This window comes from Ciconia boyciana, chromosome 4 (assembly GCF_034638445.1).
Source record: "Ciconia boyciana chromosome 4, ASM3463844v1, whole genome shotgun sequence".
Classification (NCBI taxonomy): Eukaryota; Metazoa; Chordata; class Aves; order Ciconiiformes; family Ciconiidae; genus Ciconia; species Ciconia boyciana.
In genome coordinates, this window is record NC_132937.1 from 70,592,883 (window position 1) to 70,611,722 (window position 18,840).

Below are 18,840 nucleotides of genomic sequence, written 5' to 3' on the forward strand. Positions count from 1 at the left end.
TACCTTTAGCAACCCCTTGCCATTTTGCCTAAATAGTTGAGAAGCCAGATTTCTGCCCCTAACACGACATTATGTTAGTTCCAATTCTTGCCGGAGCAAGATCCAGGCTCCCTTCTCTGTGTAGTACCTAGTGCAGCAAGCAGAACCTAGTATTGGGCTCGGGTTATGTCACTAGTTGTTTTAATAGCAGCAGTTAAAGCACATTGTGAATAGGTATTTTATTGTCAGCCTGTGCTAAAAGGACGAGTCCTTTTCCACTGGTTGTCTCCAATCTTCTCTAAGGTTGGGCCCCCTTAGATAACAAAGGGAAGTCATTTATTCAGTGTTTTGCTATCTGTCCTCATGCTGTCTTAAGGATCCTGTGGATGAGTCAGATGCTATGTGTCTCGGTTTTGTCTGGACCAGAGGTGGTAGGTCGCTAGAGGGATTCCATGATACTGTTTCATCAGCTTCCTGATGTTTTGGCAGTATCCTTTAATATTAGTTTTACAAAATTTGAGATGCTTCTCAAGGAGGGAAAATGAGTTAAACTGCTTGTGGATTATCATGAAGGTGGATCTTAAAATGTGTCTGTTTTACAAGTCATGGTTATTTAGGGGGCAGATGGGTGGCCATGTTGAAAGCAATGAACTGGTTGCTTTCAGTAAGCACTAGAGAACAAGGCCAGAACCTAACCTAAGGCCAAGTAGTGTGTGTAAAGTGATGTAAACTAGTAGAGGATCTTGCCAAGAATTGCCATCCAAATATTATTGCTTGTGGTCCTAATGAAATTCTTGCCTGGTGACCCAGAAGCGCTCCAATTCCATTGTTAGCAACAAGGAGTGGGTATAAACCCTGTGATGTGACCTGGGTGATTTTGAGGAGGAAAGCACTTCTCACTGAATGACTTTTTAGATGCAGTAGGAAACTTGGTGTCTGATATTAATTTGGCAAGTGGGAGAGAAATGTCCTCTGTGAGAAGGTTTTGAAAGAGTTGCTTTTAGTTCTGTGTGGCTCTACTGATAATGACCCTGTGTCCCAGGCAGCAGGCTGTAGGTTCAAAGCTCACACCTCCACTGCTGATCGTGCATTGCTTGTGATTGCTACAGAGCCTAGCAGTGCTTAAACCGGGAGACGGACGTGTGGAATCTGGTGGTTATATTCTCATCTCTGCTTTTGCTTTGTGTGTGGCCTCAGGTGAGTTGCTTGAACTCTGTGCTGCTAACACTTTTCATGGCACCTTTTTGTAACTTAGGTCAGGCTCTTCAGGTGAAAAGACTACTTTAAAAGAGCAATACTGTTATTCCTGTAAAATTATCATTGTTTGGGTGGTAGTTTCCCCTCTTTCCTAGAGCTCCAGTATGTCATAAGTTTTTTGACTTCTTCAAAGTTTTAGAGGTGGGAATGTCAGATTTGCTCCTATGTATTTTGCAAGTTTTGTAGGAGTTCTTTTGATTACAGAATGGACATGACTTCTGATTCTTTATACACTGGCTGTTTCTGCTGTGTCTATCTCCAATTAGATCTCTAGCAGCAGGATAAAAAATTGCTTGCATTTGTCCACAGCTGTTCTTTATTTAGCCTAATCTCAACAGAATTGGGATTCATGCTGTTTTTCCTCCTCCTCTAGTCTCATTTGAAGTTGCATAGATGCAAAGTGCTTTTTGTTTTCTGGGAATTGTGGAAGTTACAGTGAAGGTGTCCTCCAGACACTTGTGCCTTCAGAGCTTCTTATGGCCTTGCACAGTCATAGGTTGTACAGAGTGGATGTAGTTGTAGCTACAACCGAGCGTAAGTCTCTTGGTTGTAGCTGCTATGCTGGAAGAAGTGGAATCCTGGTGCTCTGCAGAGAAGTTGCCAAGACCCTAGACCTTGATTTGGGAGATGTGGATTTAATTCTGGACTCTTGGCTTAATCTGCACTTCTGTTACCCAAATGGTCATCCAGGCCACTAGTTCTCTGATGGTTTGTCTTGTTTGAGTCAAAATGTCAGTTCATGAGGCAAGCACTTCTGTCCTGCCTTGATGTTCACAGCCCTCTTGGGGACCTGCTCTTAGCTGATGGCATATGGAGCATGGGGGGACTTTGGCCTTGGATCTGGGCTTTGCAGAGTTGACATGGCTCATGATACTGCTTGCTCCACAAACATACAGCCTGACACTGCCTAAAGGAAATGAAATGTTAAGACACTTTTCAGCATTCCCAAAGAGGACTATTTCTGCTGAAATCTGGTGTTTGTGCTTTAATTGCCTCTTTTCTTCCAAAGTGGGTGTCATTTGACTTGATACATACATAGGCAAAAGTTACTGGAGTTAAGCAGATGTACAACTTCTTGTCTGAGGCAGAAAGCGTAAAGTGCTATACTGTGTCTGCTCATGGGAGAGGAACAGCACTGGCTCTAGTAGTTCAAACCTGTGCGGTGTCCAGCAAATAATGCCTTTTTTCCCCCTTATAAGGGCGTCACCTCTAGATATTAGATCAGTACTCTCCATGGCTGCTTGGTCTGTGGAGAATCGCCAGTGGTGGTAGCTTTTGTGGTGTGGAAAATCTGACCGAGAGAACGGGACAGAGGCTGCTAACTGATTTCATGGAGGCCATGGAACCTTCATCAACTAGTAAAAGCTTTTAGCTCTGCTGACCAGGACTGGCTTTAAGTTATTGCTGGAGACATAAAGGGTCTATAGCCTCTTGCCAGAATCCTGAAATGTTCCAGTCTCATAAGGTTTGGTAAGTTCACTTTGTTCCCTGACTAAATAGTGATTTCTTCTCTAGGGGAAAGGTTTTTTTGCCCCCAAAGAAAGCAAACAGCTGCATTGTTTGCAGAAAGCTGCTTTGAAGGCTGTTTTATGTTTACTTAGTACAGACACCAGGCATGGGGGTGGGGAATTGATTCTCTGCCACTTGAGCTTTTTTATTCTTTAAATCTACAGCTGTAAAAATACATTGCTTTGTATTTAAGATTGATTGGATTTGGAGACTCTTGGTATACCAGCTAATGGACTTTTCAACAGCCATACTACTTCCAAGTAGTGGGTAGCAGTGATCTAGAAAGGGTTGGTCAAAGTATGTGTTTCACTGTCAGCATTTTCAGAGGTTGCCCTGTAGCCTAACTTCTCTTAATTTTCTGAATTGCACACTGAGTTGGAATTGCAGTCCTGTAGGTCTGGAGGACGTGCAGGGTTTCTGCAGCAGGGGTAAATGTTATGTGCAGGGAGTGTGCTGCAGAGGCAGACCATGGGACAAGCGTGTGGACTCTGTGCTTTAATTGTGCTGGTGAGCGTTGTGGCTGCTGGTCTGGGCGAGTAGAGAAGGTCCTGACCCAGTGGTAGAACTTTGCGAAGAGCAAAGCAGGAACCCCAAGATGGATCAGAAGGTACGTGCAGATTGCTCTGCATCTCCTGCTCATCCTCTGATGTCCACTGATTCTGCAGGCTAAACAAGCTCTTTTGTAATTGTAAGGGTAAGCTTTTCCCTAGGAAAAGACTGGAGGAAACTATCAGAAGATCTGGGGAAGTATTCAGAAGTCTTTTACTTGATCCCTCCTGTGTGTGTTTTCAGGGATTGGGAAAACTTGAGACACCTGACAAATAGTATGTTAAGTGTGCACAAGTCTGAGTGGCATGTTGGTGGAGCATGCAGGGACCTCTGTATACTGGATCCTCACCATTTATTTGCTGGCTAAATACAAAACGGCTTCTTAATCCTTACTTTTTCTTGGCTGGCTGGTTAACTGAATGTTTGTTACTGTATCTAATGTGTTGCATAGAGCATATGCCTGGATTCAGGATGTTATTCCAAACATGCATTACTTGTTTCAATTATCAGACAGCCCCTTCTGATGATACCTGTTTATTTCTGGTAAGGTGGCAGTCTGAGTTTGCATCTGAGTTACTAGAGAGCTGCAAGGTGTACCCTGAAGCTGTAGGCAATTTGAGTCTCTCCTGGTGCGCTCCATGTAGTCCAAGTTTTGCAATTGTCTTGTATATGTTGGTGAAGAGGTGAAGAAATGCTGAAGCAGAGCTAGACAAAAATAGATTTCTGGATGATGAAGAGAAGTAAGCCTGATGCCCCTAGGCTTAAAATAGCTGTGTATTGGTATCTGTCTCTACTGGAAAACTTGCAGTGTTCACACAATGAAAAGATTGGGTGTGAAAACTGGATGTCTTACACAAAGACTTTTCCACAACTAAGTTGCACTGTTTGTTGCGTTTGAGGGAATTCTTCCTACTTTCACAGAGTAAGTGCTTTATAAAAGCAAGAGATGGCACTTCAAAAGAACGGGTCCAGTATTGGCAGGTATAAATCCCCATTCTCTTCAGCAGAACTCTAGTACTTTACATCACAGAAAACTTAAGCTGTGGTGATGAATTCACGCAGCTTTTCTTATTCTAGACAGAAACAGTATTGCTGCTTTAGACAGTTCTGGGTAAGTGTCAGGAGTGACCACTGATACCTGCTGTTGGCTCAAAATTTTACTTAACTGAGACACAAAAGCCTGCTTTGGAAACTAACTGGTATTTGTGTGTTTTGGCACTGCAGTGCTAAATGGCAAGTTGGATTTCCCAGCTATGTTGAACTTATCAGACTAGTCTGAAGTGGAGATACAGATGGACTTCAGCTCCAACTGAGCTGGGAGTGTTGGGTCTATCTGTTTTCTGCATCTCTGGCTTACAATTCTTGCCTGTTGTCAGCTGGAAGAACATCTGAAAGGTTGCTAACCCATCTTCCTCTGAGATTCTTAGTTTGCAGAGCATTTTCTGATGCATTACTAATTCAAGTGGACCTAGTTAACTTTTATCAGCAGTGAACCAAATATGTCAGTCTCTGTGGATGAAAATCAGACAGCTCTAGGCATCAGCAAACCTGTATTACCCAGTCTGTAACAGATACTGGGGCAGAGGATGCCTTTGAAGCTGTCACTCCAGCATGGCTGGAGGAAGAACTGGGCACACTTTGGGTTCAGGTTTTGTGCTCGTGGTGGTATTCCAGAGTTAGGCACTGTCCCTTAGTTTAATGTAGGGACAGCTAGTAGTGCCTACATCTGGGCCAGCTTTTACAGTCTTCAGGCACAGTCCTTACAAATCAGTATTTTTGCTTCATTTGAAACTTGTATCCAGGCAAACTGGCTGTATTTGAAGGCCAGGACATGTGCTTTGTTCCTGGTAAAGTTTAGCTGAACTCCAGAGAGTTGGAGTCCAGGCAGATGGCCACAGCTGAGTCTTCTCGGCTGCATAGGCTTCTGCTCATCAGCTGAGATGTGTTAAATGTTCAAATATGTGCTCTTATCTCACTACGGTTTGCTAGTGCAATGAGAACCCTACAGACCTCTGTAAAGCAATATTTCTATGTTCTGGATCCTGCAGACTGACTGCAATTGCAAGGGATCAATGTCTGGATTTTCATGGGTGTGGATTAAACCAGCTACCCTGTGATGAGCTCAAACATCCCACAGACTGCTTCAAATTTTATTCTGTCTCTGTGCAGGATATTAAGGCACAGGAGTTGGGTGTATTTCCATTGATGAGAAAGCCGAAGGTCTCTTGGGCTCTCCATGGCATCCTTCCTACATTCTTCCTGTGGCACTTTACGCTTATGGATTTTGGTATTTAGCTGTAATTGCTAGAAAACATTGGAAAGTAATTGCAGAGAGTTGACACTACTGTAGAGGGGGGAACTCTGAACACCCTTCTGAGGATAAAATCTGTTGCATAACTACCAGTGATTATAGAAGACTGTGCAGTCCCTTCCTGTCCTCTACTTCTGTATGCTGAACTTGTCCAGTGGCTGCAGGATTGGCCTCAGGCGGAAAGGCTTATGTTTTGTGGCATGCTGGAGAGCACAGCAAAGCAAATGGAGGTCTGACCCACAGACCAGTATCCTTGTGGAAAAATGCTTGAAAAGAGCAGTTCTTCTAGTGTTCTGTGAAAGATTTTTGCACCAAGTTAGTGGCCACGGCACACCTGTGCACTACGTGAGTAGCAATCCAAGTTGCTCAGTAGAGTGAATAAAGTGTTGTTGCCGAATCCCCTGAATCCTGAGCAGAAACGGGTCAGGGAAGGGGGTACAAAGGAAGTGGGATAACATTCCCTACTTAGTTTTGTCTCTGGGTTACATGTTAATTGCAGCTAAATGTGTAGTACTGACATGCAGAGGTGGTGCTGCAAAGCCCCCTGTATCCCAGCCTGTAAGCAAAGGTGTGCTTTGGGTCCATGAGCATGGTCCTCAGCAGCCAGGGTTTGTCCTCTGGGATTGTCCACAAAGGGCAGGTTTTTTCCCTGCTGTGGATGTGCTATTAGCCTGTCAAGTGCCTCACTCTGAGCGTGTCTGGGAATTCACTGTCTACCAGCCAGATGTGCATGCAGCTGGAATGTGTTGGTGTCAGGGTGCTCCAGCCAGCAGGAAGCACTGGGCAGGGGAGGAAGGCTCTCCTGTCAGATTAGCTGGGCATCCCTCTGTGAAGGAGCATCTGTAGAGGTCATGTTGGTGAATTACAGCATTACCTGGCAGAAGTTCATGAGCCCATGCTGACTGTACACTCAGCTGCCTGTGTGCTGACACAAGGTTCAATTTGTAGGGTTTTGTAGGCATCTGTTACTGTTCTTTGCTTCCCTGTACTGGCATTAAGAAGCACTGTTGTCCTGTTGTGAGACTACAGTGTAATTGTCTGTGGAACTCAGCATAATGGGTTTAATTGTTTTTGTTAGTCATGTTAGGGAAACTTTTTTTGCAACACAGACCTATATTATTAGAGACAAGTTTTTAATCTGCAAGTCATTGTAATAATGGAATTTACTTTTGGATGAGACTTAAAGGCCACAAGTGTTCATTAACTCAAAGCTCACATCCAGAATTGCCATTTATCATCTAGTCTTACTCCAGTGTAGGACTCGTCAGAGCATTTCCTGAGGATGTCGTATGTTTCTAGCACATTTATGGGTTTTTTGGGAACCTTTTCAATGCAGTTTGCAACCAGGCATGCAACTCTGAATCATAGGGCTAGGGTACTGGTATGTGGGACACTAGAATCAAAAGCATGTGTGTTCCCAGTTTAACAGATGTTGGAGGGAATGGTTCTCTCACTGTGCGTTTGGATCTGCTGCTAGCTGTCCTGTTAACACTGAGCCTGTCAACAGAGTGTGTTCAAGTACATAAATCAGAATTAATTTGATGTGGATTAACTAAATTCCTGTGTGGACACTTACTCAGAATGAAACTACTCTTAATCTGAAGTGGCCTTAAACTCAAAAGTAAATTAAGCTATGCCAAATTAATTCTGGGAGAAAGGCTTTATGAAATTTAGCTAATGTACTATAAGCTTACCTTTCAATTTGATTGAGTCTCTCTGGAAGTCTGTACGTACGCAAGCCTATACTGGACTATTATTAATAGCCTCCAAAGAGATTAATGTGTGTTTTAACCCTTTATACTTTCTCATACTCTTGCAAGGTGCGTACTGAATGCACCCAATTCATAACAGTGTTGGAGGCCAGGTGGTTGCAAGACCTGAACACTGACTCAACAGCAGTTTTCCATTCACTTTATCTGTATATGAATGGCTGCAGGGTCATTCTTAGTCACTTACCTTCAAGGAAATGGACGTTTCTCCCTTGCCTGTTAAGTGCATAGCATTTTCTCCTACAAGTGGTGATGCTGACTGGACTTTAAAACAAAGGCTTTCCTAGTTTGGCAGCAGGCTTTTCACCATTATAAAAGTAAATATGGAAAGAAGCTTTAAAAAAAAAGGTTTAATTGTATGGTTCAGTCTTATTCAAAGGGGTCTCTAAATCAGCTTTCAAAGCCTATGATTTTATCCTTGTTCTGGGCTGTTCTTGCTCTTGGAATTTTTGGGCAGGAAGGAAGAAAATTGTTGTCCTGTGGGTATTGCATTCTTTTGTGCCTCAGAGCTCTGAGGTAAGAGACAGTGAGTCTAAATCTGAGCTTACTGAGACCCATGAGACTTGGCTGGAGTGCATGGGGTAAGAAGGCAGCAGTGGGGAGTGCCATGGCGGGCTGCAGGGTTATGTAGAGTCACAGAGTGCAGCCTCTGCCTTTCCCTGTCTTGTTGCCTTTTCTGTTCTGACACAGCTTTTTCCCTTTCAACTCTTCTTTTTTTTTCTTTTTTTTCCTCCTAGTTAATGCCCAGCCACAACATCTCTGCTGTATACTGCTGCTGCTGCACAGAGGGAGCTCCTAGGCTTTGCTGAAGGAAGATGGCTTTCTGGACGCAGCTGGGATTGCTGCTATGGAAGAACTTCACCTACAGAAGACGACAGACTGTAAGTATTAGCCAAAGGGTTTTTTTGAGGTCTAAGTTGTAGCCTTGTAGCTAACTCTTCAAGCAAAACAGGGAAACATCCTGTATCTTACATGTTCTACTTCTGGTGGTCCCTGGCAGAGCAACTGGTCTGCCTTTGGAAAGACCCGATTCAAACTGAAGAGAGTGGTGGGTGGACAGAAACCAGAGGGCTGGAAGGTGCTCAAGACTTCTGTCCTGAATCCCAGCGTGAGAGTGTCAGAGTGCTGAAACACTCATGTCAGACCAGGCAGAGAGGGTGCACGACTGCTGTGTGCAGCAAAGATGATGTAAAATGAAAACCTGTGCTATGACCTGCTCTGCTCTGCAGGTGGGGCATTGCCAGACAGCGGGGATGTGCGCTTGAGTCTAAAAGCTTTTGAATGCTGCAAGCTGCAACAGCAGCAACAAAACTCTGCCATCTCCTAATGGCAGAAGTGGTGGAGAATAGCAGGCATCTTCAATCTTTTTGATCAGGGAGAGAAACCCAAGCCTGTTATGTAACTTCACGACAGGAGGTATAGTTTGACTGGTATGAGACATGTTCTTATATTGGCATGGAGACATGGAGACAAATCCAGGCAACTGATGTTTTCTACCAAGGTGCGTTACGATTAGTTTAAGTGTTAGCCTAACCATCTGTTGGCAGTGTGGGAGTGTACCTGTTCAGATAGACAATATGCAACAAGAGTTTCTCCTTGTGGTGACAGAGGCACAGGAGCACGAATCCAGTATGGTGTTCTTAAAATTCTTCTGCCTTTACATTAATGAGACCTCATAGGATGTTGTAACTCCTGGAGACAGCTAAAAGCCAGACAAAAAGTGCTATTTCCCCTCCAGGGATTTAGGGGATAACTGTGTTGGACAAGGGCATGTCCTATACAGCACGCCTGTGCAGAGGATCTGTCCTGTTAGATCTGACCTTGAGGAGGTATGAGTAGGGAATGTGAAGGGAACATGAGTTACTGAGGTGGTGAGTGGAAAGTGGTCTCTCTGATAAGCTTTCTGAACCCTGCAAATGTCAGGGTGCTTGCCAGCTGGTTGGGGCTGGGTTGTTTTAGAAACTCGGAGTCACAAGGGAGGGGAGGCTATCATATTCACCACTGGCGGTGGAGACAGCCTCTGAAGTCTTTGCTCAGGTGTCTGAGGCTTGTTTTCATAGGACTTGTGTCCTGTGAATTCAGAGCTGGAATTAGTCCATTCTAAAATGAAACCAGACAAAGGGGGCTTGTGGCATCTTTGACTTTTCCTGTATAGCTCTGTAGTTACAGAGCTGCCAGTGATGGCAGGAATTTCTATGTGATTTGCATGTTTTTGTCCTTACCCCAGGAGCCTTGATCCCCAGGACAGGACTGCCCAGCTGAGAGGCTGTGGGCTGTGTCAGCTGTAAGGAGTGAGGCTGTCTGCTCTCTGGATGTATAGGCCAGCATCCTGACCTTGTGAACAGCCTCGTAATTTAGAAGAGTGTTGCAGTGGAGCTAGGGAAGGTAGTCTCTAAACTGGCTACAACCCCTTAAAGGATAGACTGTCTCAGCTATTGCCCATGTAACCTAGGCTCTTAGAGCTGAAAACAGTCTCTTCCTACCTTGCCACTAGACACCTCACTCTTGACCTCTCCCAAACTGCCTTTAGCAACTAGGGGAACACTAGGACATTGGATCCTCTGGAGCAATGCTTAAACTGATTAAACCAGGAGAAGATTTCAGAGGAGTTGAGTTTTACAGAGGATGATGGCTTTTTTGTTAGTCTTCTGAAAATAATGCATCAGGTTTGAAGGTTACTTAGAGGTCTGATTCTAGCGTACATGTCCTGTCAAGGTAGCTGTAGGCTAGCTTACTGGGCAGCAGAGGTGCATTCAGATCCTTTGGGGATGCCACAAAAATGCAGTAGGCTAAGTGCGTGTCAGTGAAAAAGACCTTCTGCTTGTGGTTTTGTCATGATCTTGGGTCTCCTCAGCTGTTTCTTGGTACTTTCTGGCAGCTTCTGTATCAGTTTCCCATCAAGTAGCCCAAGGGGCGTGCAACTGCTCATAGCCTCTCTTCCACACTGATATTATTAGTCAATTCACAACGAAGGCCTGAGACATCGCTTGTTTTTGTGGGGTTCCTGTATCTGCAGGGTTTTTCTCATTAATGGTTCCCATTTGGGCTTTACCTGAAGATGTCAGGAGGGGAGGGCCACTTAGCAGAAAATGTCAGAAAAGGAGCAGAACATTTCATCTCACCACTCTGTTATGGCTGCACAGTCATCTATTTGCTTTACTGTTACGAGACCAGTGTCCTTGACCTGGGTGTGCTGGTGATGGCTCTCTCCCATTTGTACTTACTGAAGATGTAGCCCAGAAATAGTTTGATCCTTACTCCTCCTTCCCACAAGAAGTGTGGGCTAGCCTTTGCTTCCCACCAAACTGTCTCCTTGGCTGCTGTGAGTTTGGGCTGCATTGCGAAAGCTGGGTTCAAAGCTCAGCCTGACATGTGCAGTTCAAGTGGTACTTTTTACTGGATAACTTCCAACAGCACTGGACTGGGGTGAAGGAGTTTACAGAGGGAGAGGAGTAAAGAAAAATCATGTTCAGAGGTCACCATGTAAAAACATTTCTCTGTCCCTGCTGTCTTGCAAATGAGGAGACACCTCAAACTCGCATGGAGAGATTGGTCAGCTATTGGTAGCTCCCTGCATTGAAACTGGACCATAAAGGTGGGGAGGGTGGTTGACAGTGAGATGGGGTGATAGTTTGGTTGGTTCTTGCTCAACAGATTTCCTGTTGACACAGTGTAGATATCAATATGTAATGTTACCCTGCCTCATCAGCCAGCTGGTATAAATTAGGCATGCTTTGGGGACTAGCCTAAGTAAAATTAGCAGCAGTTTGTTCTTACCCAAGTGCTGCTTCTGAATTCACCTGCTGTGTGCAAATGGGATGTTCCTCCTTCAACTCCAGATGGAGCGAGGGTGGCAGAGGGGTTGGAGGTTTGAGGATTCCTTTCAGTCTTTACCAAGCTGGTCTAGCAGTAGCAGCACAAAAGTGGGTGAGGAGACTTGATTTTTCAGTATCTACTTAGTATGAACCTGAGATGTGTCCCCCTTAGTATCTGTGCCCTTCTCTGCAAAGGCCACAGTGGATGAAAAGTGCTGTCACAGGAAGGTCAGGAAGGAGTAGGGGAAGGAACCTACTGACCTTTAGGAGCAAAAGGAAGAGAATTCAGTTTTTGTTGAACAGCACAAGAGGCTGGCCATGGACTCCAAACTCTCTATTGAAATGCTACTGACACATTGAGCTTGACCCCATGCAAGCCTCTGGTGCAGCAGTTGCCAGCTCTCACTGAGTAGCATTTCAGTGGCTGCCATGATACAGCAGTCTTCAGCTGTAAAGGTGCAACTTGGTTAGTCCAAGCTGCATCCCTCCTTTCTTTGTCGTCCCGGAGCCTGCCAATCTGCGAAGTTAGATACGTTGTGTGTTCAGAGGCATACAGTGCAGTGCATGCAGCCCACATGTGGTTATCTTAATGACTGTGTAATTAACCATAATCAGCCATACAAAAGAGGAGCTATGTGTGCAGGTGGCCAGGCTCCCCCTCCAGCAACAGGGCCATTTGGGCGCTGCTGTCCTGGGGCTGATACTTCTCCGAGAAAGTCAGGGCTTGATTTCAAGCGTAGCATTTTCTTGCCAGTTCTGTAGCACTCACAGGGCTGTGAGAGGATATCTGCCCACCTTGGGCACCCAGAGAAGCCTCCACAAGCCCAGCTGACACTGCTTTTCCACAAATAGTGTAGTGGCAGCCACTTGAGGTGCATGCTCCTTGCCTGCAGCCAGAGTGGCAGAGGGCTGTGATGTGTGCCAGAGCACAGCCATTGATGCCGGCGGAGAGAATGGCTTGTCCTGGTTTCACAGTCACCTTTGTCAAGAGGAGGAGAAGTCCTGCTGCATCATCCTGGCAGCAGCTGTGAGGGGATCCTGAACAGGGAAGGAGTAGACAAGTTGTCAGTGTCCTAGCACTGAGCATCTCTCACCTCTGGGAGCCAGGCCACTGTTTAACACAGAAGGAAGCAGGCTGTCACTGTTAATGGCTGTGTGTGTGCTGCCACTACGTTTTTTATCGTAAAAACAGAGACCAAAGATACTGAGGCATCTTCCTGGCATCTTTGTTAGCGTGGTCTCAGTGGAGTTTCTTATCCACTAGTCATACAGTATGTGCATGAAAATAACAGGTGGGAAACAATGTCCCAAACTCATCCTGCAGAGCCTGGCACTGTTACTAGGAGTGCCTGGGAGACACTGATGCTCTATTTTTCTCCCTTATGGATAGGGTTGCCATTGGACTGAATGTCAGCCATTATGGGTCTCTGAAGAGCCATCCTAGATTGTTTCCTCTGCTGGATCAAGTGGCATTTGTTTCAATGCACTGTTTTTACATTGCAAGATTATTTTGAGGTACAGTAGTCACCTAGAAGTCTCACCTCAAAGTTTGCATGGAGTGCCTCATGCTGAGTATCAAGGCCCTAATTTTAGCTGTTAATGGTGTAACATGGGAAAACATATTTGTGTGTGGGGATTTTCTCTCCCACTGGGGTGCAGGTCTTATCCTATCTGGCTTGTAATAAGAATGATGTAGACATCTTATTAGAAAACATGGGGTTTTCTGGGAAAGAAGGGGAAAAGATTTCTCTTTACTTGACTGAGAAAACACTCTGGTTTCCCTCTCCCAAAGGAGGGAAAACATGAAGTAGCAGCATAAAAAGCATTCCGTTTTTCCTTGTCTCATGGCTTACCTGAAACGCATGTTTAGGCAGCCTTTCTGGAGTAGGAAAGGAGGGGTGTGGCTGGTGAAGCTCAAGCCTGGGAAACCTCAGCTTGTGTCTCGGAAGCTCTCGGCTGAAGTGTTGCTTTGTCCACATACTTCTGTAGGACATGGCACTTCTCAGTGAATTTTTCTGTGCTTCAGTTCCCTGTCTAAAAAAAATGCTCTGCATTTAATAGCAGGCCTTTCTTATATTTTTGTCTAGGCCCTCTAAATAACTGAGTTCTTTATATCTTTACCTGACACTCACTGCTTAGCTGTAGGTACCCTGGACCAGTGGGTGCCTACCTTTGGGAACAAACATACAGTAGAACAAAACAATAACTAGGTATGAGCTTAACCTTAGTAGCTCTGCTTTCCTGATACCAATATACTTCTGCAGCACTGAAATGGAAAGATTTGGCATAGCTATGCACCATACAAGTTCCATGCCTAATGTGTTAGGGTAGAAGCTCAATGGTTTACTGTGAGAATGGATGCAAGTACTTGCCACTTCCTCTAAAATATGAGGCCAAAAATTCAGCTCATTGCTGGGAAGATTGATTGGGAGGTTTCTTTCAGTCAGGGGACAAAAAGAACTATAAAAAGAAGCCGAAAATAATCCTTAAGCACATGAAGTTTAGTCCTATAACTGGCACATAGAAATGAGAAAAGCTTGTAATTCTTTGCAGATTATCCTCTGAAGCTGGAGGAACAAACTTCTTGGTCCTGGAATGTATAGGCAAAGCAAAGTGAGGCAGTGCTTGCAAAACTGTCCTGGCTTACAAGTAGATTGTCCTGCAGCCTCTGTTCTGTCCTGTATTTTGAATATGATGTCTTAATACTTTGTCTTTATTGTTTCCAGTTCCAGCTGCTGATTGAAGTTGCCTGGCCTCTGTTTATCTTCTTCATCCTGATCTCTGTAAGACTTTCATATCCGCCCTACGAGCAGCATGAATGTAAGTACCAAGCACAGCAGCTGCACCCAGAATGGTTGTTGTTCCATGGTTAGAAGGTAATAATTCAGCTGGCAAGATGCAAAGAGCAGGGGCAGTGGTTGCATACTTCAGTCAGAAATCTTCAGGGAAGTTTTAACGGCGCCTTTCCTTCCACCTTGGGGACTGCAGTGTGTTCTGACATGTTAATGTTGCTCCAGGACTGTACATTGCTGCTGTTTTTCTTGCTGTTTCTCATTTTTTGCATTTATAATGTATTAGCTGAGAATTTGCTGTAGAACTTGCCAAGTCTGCAAAACCCACACAGAACCCAAGTCTTATTTCTCATCGTTGATCTGTATGTGACTTAGCATAAAAAGAAAGCAGCGTTCAGATCTGTAAGAAAGCAGTCTCATTTTCAGGCAGTAATGTGGATTCATGTATCACATGAAAGAGCACAAGAGCAATTCCATTCCTTCTAACCATTAGACTGTGTGCTCTGTATTCAGTAGATTCAGCAGTCATACATTTGTGGGGACACACTATTCTACTTTATTCTTTACATCCTAAATGGGCACATTTCTACTTTTCTTTCAAAGGAAGCTTATTCTTGCTCTGCAAATGACAATCTTTAGGCTTCTGCGTTGGTTGCCATTTGATTTACGAAGCATGACTTATTAGCAACATGCTTCATCTACTGTGGTGACAGCCTCATACTGCAATTAGCTGACTGTGGAAGAGCTCTTTGTTTATCTTTCCTTTGCCTGATTGCTGCAAAGTAAGGTTTAAGGGTCAGCACAACATGATTCTGGAGGGCACTCTGAAGTGTTTCATTCTTAAAATGGGTAAAGAACTAGCTCTTACAGCACTTACCCTGTGATTCTTTGCAGTGGCTGGGGCATTTCATGCTGCTTGCTAGGCTTTCAAGATAGCAAGGATCCTTTCAAAGCTGAAGTGTTAATGTTTGCAGTTTCCCATTACACTTTGGACACTGCTGGTCCCATGTAATGCCTAACTCATTTTCTACAGTGCTTGGAGGGTAATTGAAGCTTCCCTAAATGAAATCTCATATTTTGCTGCATGCCATTTGAATTGCCTTTTCTGACTGAATGTTACAGTGGCATTAGGAGAGATACCTGTAATACAGGGATGAAGCTGAAGAGAAGCAATAAGCAGTCTATTCAGCTGGTGTAAATAATTAGCAGCTTCAATGGTAATTCATCTCAGCTGTGGCAGTGCTGTATATAAACTGAAAGCTAGCAAGAGCTGCCTTTTCATAGAACTACTTAGATTGGGCTTTTTAGTTATTAGCCTCTTTGTAAATCCTTTGCTTCTGGCACCCTGCTGTCACAAGCAGAGTTTTGAGTCTTTCACCTGCAGCCCTTTTTCCTTCCCATTTATGTTGACTGATGTTGTTTTGTCTGCCTGCTACCTATGTTGTCATCAGGAATTGCAGAGTATAGGGTATCTGGTAACTTTTTAGTTCACTTCTTATGGTTAACTCCTCTCCGTTTTTCTAAAAGCTTCTGAGAACAGGTAACTAAATTATTTCATTTAAGTCTGGATTGGTTTCATTGAACATTCACTCATATGCTGACAGATATGGATGTATTGTATAGTGGAACACTTTTTTCTGAACTGTGAGCAGATACAGAAAGAAAGAAACCTTGAGTTCCTGGTGAACTCTGTAGCAACCCTGTGGATGCCTTAAGGGAAACAGGATTGTTGTCTGCAGTGGCGGTGTTGCATGCTGTTATCAAATCACTTGCAGATAATGCCTGATGATAGCAGTAACAGCTGCATGCAAGTGCTTTGTAGCCTCCAGATAGCCTCAGTATTTTAGTGGTATAGTCTTTTTCAACAAACAGATAAGATTTTCAGTTCTCTTTTCCTGTTTGAGGAGAAGAACCAAGGATTGGGCTGTTTCTGTGGTCAGACTTTCCAGTCAGGATTTTTTATTTCTAGCAACTTGGCCTAGTGTGAGGAACTTTTCTCTAAAAACACAGGGGAAGATTTTGCTAGCTCTTAAGTGATAAGTTACATGGCTTTCACCAGACCAGCCAGAGAAGACATCTTAGATTTCTCTTGAGCAACATTGCTGACTTGTGTCTTGCAGAGCTTGACTTTTTTTCCTGTTCCTGTGACCCTTTAAGGTATTCAAAATACACTTAATTTGGGAAAAAAAATCTGACAAAAAGTGACTTTGATCTCTACTGAAAAGCTGTAGATGTTTGCAGCAATGTCATTGAAGATGGTGTGCTGTTACACTGTTTTCTGTGTAACTCATCTGACTTAAAATTCGTAGATTCCTGCTTTACTCTTTGAGAAACTGCTGTTACATGCATCACTGCATGTAAACAGTTACCATGAATTCTTGTGTGCCCTTCCTCTTTTCATATTGCTTTTAATAGTTTTTTAGAGTTCTTAGCCATGTAAAATAAAAGGCATGGAGGAGAGAGAAGGTGATTCTCTGAGGAATTTTACAAAAAGAATCTGAAAGTCTTAGCATTTTTCCTCTTCCTCCACCCTCCAAGCCCCTCGGCCAAGAAGAACAAAAAAGCAAAATGAAACAAAAGCCAGAGAGCTCAGGTAAATAGCTTTTCTATTTTAAACAGAACTGGGAACAAACAGTCCCTTGGGTACTGGAAACAATGAACCGTTGGTTTCTTCACCTTTCTCCTGGACAGAGTCCTTGGCTTTCTCCAGGGAGGAATGGGGTCTCATAAGCCCCCCATCTTCCTTCAGCCACCTACATTAACCAGTCTTGCTGTAATTCAGCAGCTTTGACCCCTCTTCCTCCTGGGGCTTTGCCACCTCCATTGTGGCTGTGGAGGTAGGGACCCAGTCCCCTGTGTGATTGCAGGCATGCTGCGAGGACGAGGTGGGCACCAGAGGGGAGAATGTGCATCTCGTGGTCAAAGCCTTGAGCAGCTGCTTTGAGTAGCTGTGACAGATACTGAGGAAGGGGCATAACCTTCCCCCCATGCTCCCCTCCCTCGTGTGGGGGTGAGGAAGCCAGTTCGTTTGCAGAAAGCTGCCTGACGGCTTGTCTAAGGTGCAGCATTATACAAGGGAAGCCTTTCTTCCCCCGTTGTTGAGGGTAAGGGGTTCACAAGCGCCTGGCTGGCGTACTGGTGGAGATCTGCCATGAGTAGTTTGTTACTGCTTTAACTCTTCACCAGAATGCAGAAGGTAAACAGGATGTAAACTCTGAGCTACGGCTTAAGTAGGTCTTCAGTAGCAAGTTAGACTTCAGCAAAAAGATTTGAAATATGGCAGGCAGGTGCCCAAATGTTTTAGGAACTCTAAATTTTTAAGACTGTCTGGAAATCAAGCCAATATGAGGCAGCAATGGCATACTTATCTCAGGGAAACTAATGTAGGCACCCACCCCACAACTGCTGACCCTTTGCTTGGTGTTTGCAGTGTGTGTAATTGAGGTGAGCGGATTTTGAAAACCAAAAGGACTGCACAGAAGTATTATGGGTCTTCAGAACACAGGCCCAGACTGGGGCTGTCTGTGTGGCCTCAAGCCAAATCCTTGTGGTAGTTAAGCATGCAAATCCAGAGAAGCACAGCTGGTTAGAAAGCATGTGTGTGCTCACTACTGCCAGGCTTTGGAGTTTCCTGCTGTTGGGCATTCCTCAGCAAGAAGTACTATATCCCTGTCAGCATGGCCAAAAACAATGCTGCAAAGATGAGAGTAGCAAAGAGCTTCTCCTACAGGCTTAACAAGGTGTAGTTTTTAAGTGGAGGAGGCCAGAGCTGTGTGGGGGACTTAACATGAGCCATTAACAACCCTTCTTAGTTGGCTGTTCTGCTCTCTCATAAGCAATTTGGGGCAGTAACCACCACAGGATTAGCATTGCCCTTCAAATGCAGTGCTGTGTAGTAGTGGCTTGTATCTTGTGTTTCTGTGTCTGAACTCTTGTGTTTGTGTTCTAGGTCACTTCCCAAACAAAGCTATGCCTTCAGCAGGAACCTTGCCGTGGATACAGGGGATCATCTGCAATGCCAACAACCCTTGTTTCCGCTACCCAACTCCTGGGGAATCCCCTGGTATTGTTGGAAACTTCAATGCTTCCATGTGAGCCTGCCTGCTTTTTCTTAATCTCTGTTCTTGGGGAAACATGTGGAAAAGGGGTATTTGGAAGTCACCAGCTAGTAGTGTAACCCTACACTATCGAGGGCTTGCTGCTTCTGCTGCCAGTAGCTAGTTGTACTTCTAGCTAGTAGCTAGAAGTACCAAGCTCTCCAGCTGCCAAGTTCAGAGGGGCTAGCAGGGAGCTGGTAGGTGTGCAGTATCCCTGAGTTCAAGCAGCTGAAACTCTTGGTCAATGAAAAGCTCTGCGTGGGCAAGGACCGAGTCCATTCTCTTATCGGTTGCTCAGAATTTGGCACATAAAAAGGCAAGGTGTAAGCTCTTTTTTCAGAGAATGTCTTTCCCTGGTTGATGAACCTCTGAGATGGATAGTGTAGAGTGAGAGGCAGGTGAAGAGTAGGTCTGGGGGATACTCCCTGACATTTGTCATTTATTACTGGTTAATGTGTTGCAGAAAGTTCAACTTATGGCCAGCTTCCTTATGCTCTGCCCTGCTTGCTGCATTCGTACTGTCAGGCCAGTGAGGCTTAACACAAAGCAAAATGTGTCTGCAACCTGGAAAGCGTTTGAAAGGAGCAAAGACATACTTAAATTATTGTGCTTCTAAGAAGCAGTTTACAGGCAGCAGGAGGCCCTCTCCATCCCAGTCTTAAATAAACGCTTTCAAATGCGTGGAGGTTCCCAATGTAACTTTGTTTGACCTTGCATTAGTAGCCATCTTTATTAGGCTCCTTGGATTGTCCCAGGGTGGTC

General features: G+C 44.5%; 1 protein-coding gene across 3 annotated transcripts in view; it reads left to right on the top strand.

The window, feature by feature from the left end:
• Positions 1-18,840, top strand: part of ABCA1 (ATP binding cassette subfamily A member 1) — a 97,446-nt gene that overhangs the window by 8,527 nt on the left and 70,079 nt on the right. For all 3 annotated transcript variants that reach the window (XM_072859896.1, XM_072859895.1, XM_072859897.1), the window contains 3 exons: positions 8,112-8,255; positions 13,916-14,009; positions 17,931-18,072. In XM_072859896.1, coding sequence (XP_072715997.1) covers positions 8,190-8,255; positions 13,916-14,009; positions 17,931-18,072 — 302 coding nt within the window. In that variant the 5' untranslated portion in view covers positions 8,112-8,189. The remainder of the gene's footprint in view (positions 1-8,111; positions 8,256-13,915; positions 14,010-17,930; positions 18,073-18,840) is intronic.